At 48.9% G+C, this 5,153-nt stretch overlaps 1 protein-coding gene across 1 annotated transcript; it reads left to right on the forward strand.

Annotated features, from left to right (window-relative positions):
• Window positions 1–1,826: 1,826 nt before the first annotated feature.
• LOC137156327 (olfactory receptor 52P1-like) lies at window positions 1,827–2,765 on the forward strand. The gene has a single exon (XM_067553047.1). The coding sequence runs from the start codon at window positions 1,827–1,829 to the stop codon at window positions 2,763–2,765; it is 939 nt and encodes a 312-aa protein (XP_067409148.1).
• The last annotated feature ends 2,388 nt before the right edge of the window (window positions 2,766–5,153 follow it).

Raw genomic sequence — 5,153 nt, forward strand, 5'->3', positions numbered from 1 at the left:
GGTAAGTAGCTGGGTCGCTGACGGGTGTCTCCTCTTACCCCTGTCAGTTAACAAGCAGAATAACAAAACCACTGTACTTATTATGTCTCAGAGAAAGCTGGGTGCCTTCAAAAACATGTCTCACCAAAAGAAACAAGGCAAGTAACAGAGCACAAAGTCCCAGCCTCGCAGGATAATGTGTATTTTCTCGGGGAACACTTGGCTCATTTCCAGCAGAGGAATTATATTGTAGATCAAATCTATGGTTCATCTATTCAAATGTCATCTCTCTGACAGCCACAACTACAGGGGCTGCTGAACAAGGTGTTGGGGGCATAACCTGACCATCTTGAGGGTTTCACCTTAATGCCTAACAGCCAGAGATTGGCTTGTACCCTGAAAAACATGGTGTATAGGCTTTCCTAGATATTTATTTTGCTGTAACTATTCTAAAGGAAGAGTCTTACCATCCATGTAAATGTCCAAAATACCATTCTGATTCTTCCTTAGCTTCTGGCCTCAACTTCATCTTCTGGAAATGAGTTCTTTTTCTCTAATTATACACTTTTTTTAAGCATTCTTTTTTTAAATCAGTTTTGGCTTTGCCATGTTTCATTTTAATTGAATATACTGTTGACCTTGTGTTATGAGACACGGAGAACACATTCTTTATATCCTCACTACAAGTCTGTATTTAATAGACCCATCTCAAATACCCTCTTCTTTCTTTTCTTTCTAAGGTAATAATCCCAGGCTTTTCAACCTCTTTCCCTAGGAGAGTTTCTCCAGGCCCTTGACCTTTCTTGTTGCCCTTCTCTGAACCCTTCTGTTCTGCAATATCATGTTTGAGAAGGGTGCTCAGTACTGCTCAGATGAGTCCAGAGGACGGTGAAGGATTGCCTGTTTGATTTCATGGCACCGTATTTTCAGTATTATTCCCCATCCCACCCCTCCTGAGTCTGAATGTTTTCCTTAGTTTTTGTCCAGGCTTGCACTTTGAGCAGGGTATCACAGAGCTGTCTAATGTGACACCACGTCCCTGTTCTTAGTTCTTACAGTTAAATAGGAACCTTTTAAGTTGATTTAGGAGTTCAAGTTTTTCCCTCTAGTGGGAGTATATGTTTCACTTATTGACATTGAACGTCATCTCTCATAATGCTCCTCGTTCACCGGGCTTGGTTAGCTCCCTCTGAGAACATCTCCAGATTTGTCTACGGACTAAATAATTTGGAATCATCTGTAAATAATAGAATCATAGAATATTAGGTTTGAAAGGGACCACAGGAGGTCATCAAACCCCCCTGCTCAAAGGAGTACCAAAGCCAAATAAATCATCCCAGCCAGGGATTTGTCAAGCCACACCTTAAAAACCTCAAGGGATGGAGATTCTTCCATCTCCCTAGGTATCGCTTTCCAATGCTTCAGTACCCTCCTGGTGAAAAAGATTTTCCTAATATCCAACCTACACTTCCCCCACTGCAACTTGAGACCATTGCTCCTACTTCTTTCATCTGCTATCTCTGAGAACAGCCTGCCTTCATCTATCCATCTTCCCCAGCCCCCTAATAATTTTTGTTACCCTCCACTGAACTCCCCCTAATTTCTCCACATCCTTCCTGTTGTGGGGGAGCCAAATCTGGACACAATACTCTAAATGTTGCCTCACCAGTGCCGACTAGAGAGGATAATGTTGCCACCTCACTGCTCACTTCCCTTTCTAGATTGTTTGTAGCCATAAAATGTTTAATGTGCTATTTGTTATCACGTGTGTAACCCCCCTCACCTGGCTTCTCTCCCTTCACAGGAATCTGAGCATTTCAGATCCTGATCAGCATCTCAACCATCCCATGTCAGCTTTCAACCTTACCTCCTTTGACCCACCAAAATTCATTCTAATGGGAATTCCGGGGCTGGAAGCTGCCCACATCTGGATTTCCATCCCTTTTTCTATGTTCTACATCATCAGCCTCTTGGGAAATTTCACGGTTCTGTTTGTTGTCGCCAAAGAGCAGACCCTGCACAAGCCCATGTACCTGCTGTTCTGCATGTTGGCGCTCACAGAGATCGGTATATCTACCTGCGTCATGCCAAAAGCACTGTGCATATTTTGGTTCGATTTCAAAAGCATCACCGTGGATGGCTGCATCACCCAGATTTTCTTCCTTTACTTCCTAACTTCTATACACTCAGCCGTCCTCGTGGCAATGGCCTTCGATCGCTATGTCGCCATATGTGACCCTCTGAGATATGCCACCATCCTCACCAACGCACAAATCGCTAAGCTAGGGCTAGTGGGTTTCATACGAGCTGTTCTATCGGTTCTGCCTGGGCCCCTGCTTCTGCGGAGGCTTCCATTCTGCTCCAACCGTGTTATCCCCCACACGTACTGCGAGCACAACGCTGTGGTGAAGATGTCGTGTGGGGACACCAGAGTCAACCGGATGTACAGCCTGGTGTTAACATTCATGATCATTGGGTTAGATCTGATATTCATTGGCCTGTCCTACGGGCTGATCATCAGGGCCGTCCTCAGGATCTCCTCTAAGAAAGCCCACCAGAAAGCCCTCAACACCTGCACAGCTCACATCTGTGTGATACTGATATCTTATACTCCCAACCTTTTCTCCACCCTGACACACAGGTTCAGTCAGGACATTGCTTCCCACATTCATATCATCTTGACCAACCTCTATCTCCTTGTGCCCCCCATGTTCAATCCTATCATTTATGGGGTCAATACCAGAGAGTTTCGTGAGAAAGTGAGAAAATACACCTGCAGAATGTGATTGCCTGGGTCAAATGACTTAAAACCTGTGTGACAGGAGTGGAAAAGGATGTCTCCTCATTAATCAAGGGTGCTCTGTCCCAATTTGGCTGAGCTCAGCCTTGAGGAAGTTCACAGTTTCAGAAGTTCCTCACAGCTACTGTCTTATCACTGCATCACCAAGCACTGCCCTCTCCATTGCTAAGTTCCATCAGTGTAACCATCATCTGATCTCTTTCAGAATCACTTGTTATCCCTCAGCCTCACATACCCTGTCACTCAGCCTTTCTGTGAATTCTAGAACACCAGCGCTCATGATTTCTCATATGCTCTCAGACCTATTTTCCATGGTTGTTGATTCTCACCATTCCTCATTCTCCTCCATCTTTGCCCTTTTGCCCCTCTCTGCCATCACAAGGTGTGATCACAGGGGAGCTGTGGGGACAGAGCTGGGATAGCGGTTGCCGGTCATGCCACAAGTAATACGGCAGCTGAGTGTGGTTAGCGGCTGGGGAGAGCAAGGTGGGGCCCTGGGCAGAGGACCACTGCAGGCAGGTGTTGCCAGACAAGAAGGCCTTGTAGACTGGCCTTAGGTGTGGGAGGGAGACGTGACCCCAATGGGGCTGGTGCTGGGGAGAAGAAGCCACTGACAAAACTACAAGGATGAACTTCTTTATCACATGTTCAGTGACCCGGCTGGAGCCTAAGGTCATGTGGCCACTGTCAGAGCAGGCGTCTTATTCCTGGCATCAGCGCAGAACAGCAAGAGCCAGGGAGTGGTACAGCTTGAAAACCAAACACGTTCGTGTGAGGATAATCAGGTTGTTCGTCAGTTCATCACCTGGCTGCAGCGCTGGTGACACGGGAAATGAAAAACACGGATCAGCTATTCCATCCCAGACACTTACATAGCATCACAGAAGATTAGATTTGGAAGAGACCTCAGGAGGTCATCTAATTAAACCCCCTGCTCAAGGCAGGACCAACTCCAACTAAATCATCCCAGCCAGGTCTTTGTCAAGCTGGGCCTTAAAAACCTCTAAGGATGGAGACTCCACAACATCCCTGGGTAACACATTCCAGGGCTTCACCACCCTTCTGGTGAAAACATGTTTTCTAATATCCAACCTTGACCTCCCCCACTGCAACTTATGACCATTGCTCCTAGTTCTGTCATCTGCCACCACCGAGGACAGCCTAGCTCCATTGTCTTTGGAACTGCACTTCAGGTACTTCCGAGAGGAGATGAGATACTGATCTCCTTCACCAGAGCACTTGGGAACGGGACCGAGGCACAGCAGCATTTACACAGTGACTGTGTTTGTGTAGTGCCAGGGGTTGGGTGGGATGTTGTCGCATACAGAGCTGTATCGGTGTCAGCTCAGACCTTAGAACTGCTGTGGATACAGTCAGTACAGAGGAATGTGGATGTTTTGTCCCATTGTCAATGATCTGTCACTGTCTCTTCTCTGGTTAAACATCCAGTGGCCATGAGAAAAGCTGCAGAGCTGTTTTGTGGTTGCAGTCCTGGCCCTTCCTGAGCACTCTGGCTGCTGCGTGATCCATGAGAGCAGCACCAGCTGTGAGAGGGGTTATTGCAGGGTCACGGGTGCCCACCCTTCCACTGTGCCCTCACCCGGGTGCTTGTGTGCAGAGCCATGAACGGGGCGGGGGCTGCCTGAATGGCTTCCCTTGGGGATCCAGCTTTAATCCTGTCTCTGACATGACTCAGTCACAACACACCTGCTGCGTCCCCCCAAGCCTACTGTACTGCATCCAGGCAGAGCAGAGCTGCTTGTGTGAGTGAGGGTCGCGCACACAGGAGTCCTGGCAAGACACTCACTCCCAGATTCCTTCCTTTTTCCTTCAGTTCTGCTGCCCCAGCCATGGAAAGGGCTGGAAACAGACCTCAGCTCCTGAGCAGGCACATAACCAGCTGTTAGCCCAACCCAGCTATTCAGTGGCCATGATAGGGGGTGTGTCGGGGACTCTCCCCTTTGAGGGTGGGAGATGCCAGCAGGGTCAGTCACCCCCTGCTCCACGGTTTAGGAGCTGGGCAGAGCCTGACTCCCCTCACTCCCTGCCACCCGCAGGAGCCGTGGGAGCAGGGCCGACTGCCTCTTCTCTGAGAACATGGCAACAGCAGCAGGGGAGGGATGGCTCCCCTCACTCAGCCTGGGGGGAAGGGACTGCGATACCGAGGGGGCCAGCTGGTGAGGAGCCAGGAAAGCTGTGATGACCCTGAGCCAACGCAGACCCCAGCAAGGAGGGCAGGGGGGGCTCATGGGCAATGGAGGAGGGTGGGCGCAGGCTAAGAGAGCCTGTGTTTTAGAGAAGAAATTGGACCCCACACAGGGGGATCTTGTTTTCAGTCACACAGGCTGAGAGTAAGTCACTGCAAGGACCTTAG

This window comes from Emydura macquarii, unplaced genomic scaffold, assembly GCF_026122565.2.
Source record: "Emydura macquarii macquarii isolate MOO-44397 ecotype Brisbane River unplaced genomic scaffold, CSIRO-AGI_Emac_v2 contig_1437, whole genome shotgun sequence".
Taxonomy (NCBI): domain Eukaryota; kingdom Metazoa; phylum Chordata; order Testudines; family Chelidae; genus Emydura; species Emydura macquarii.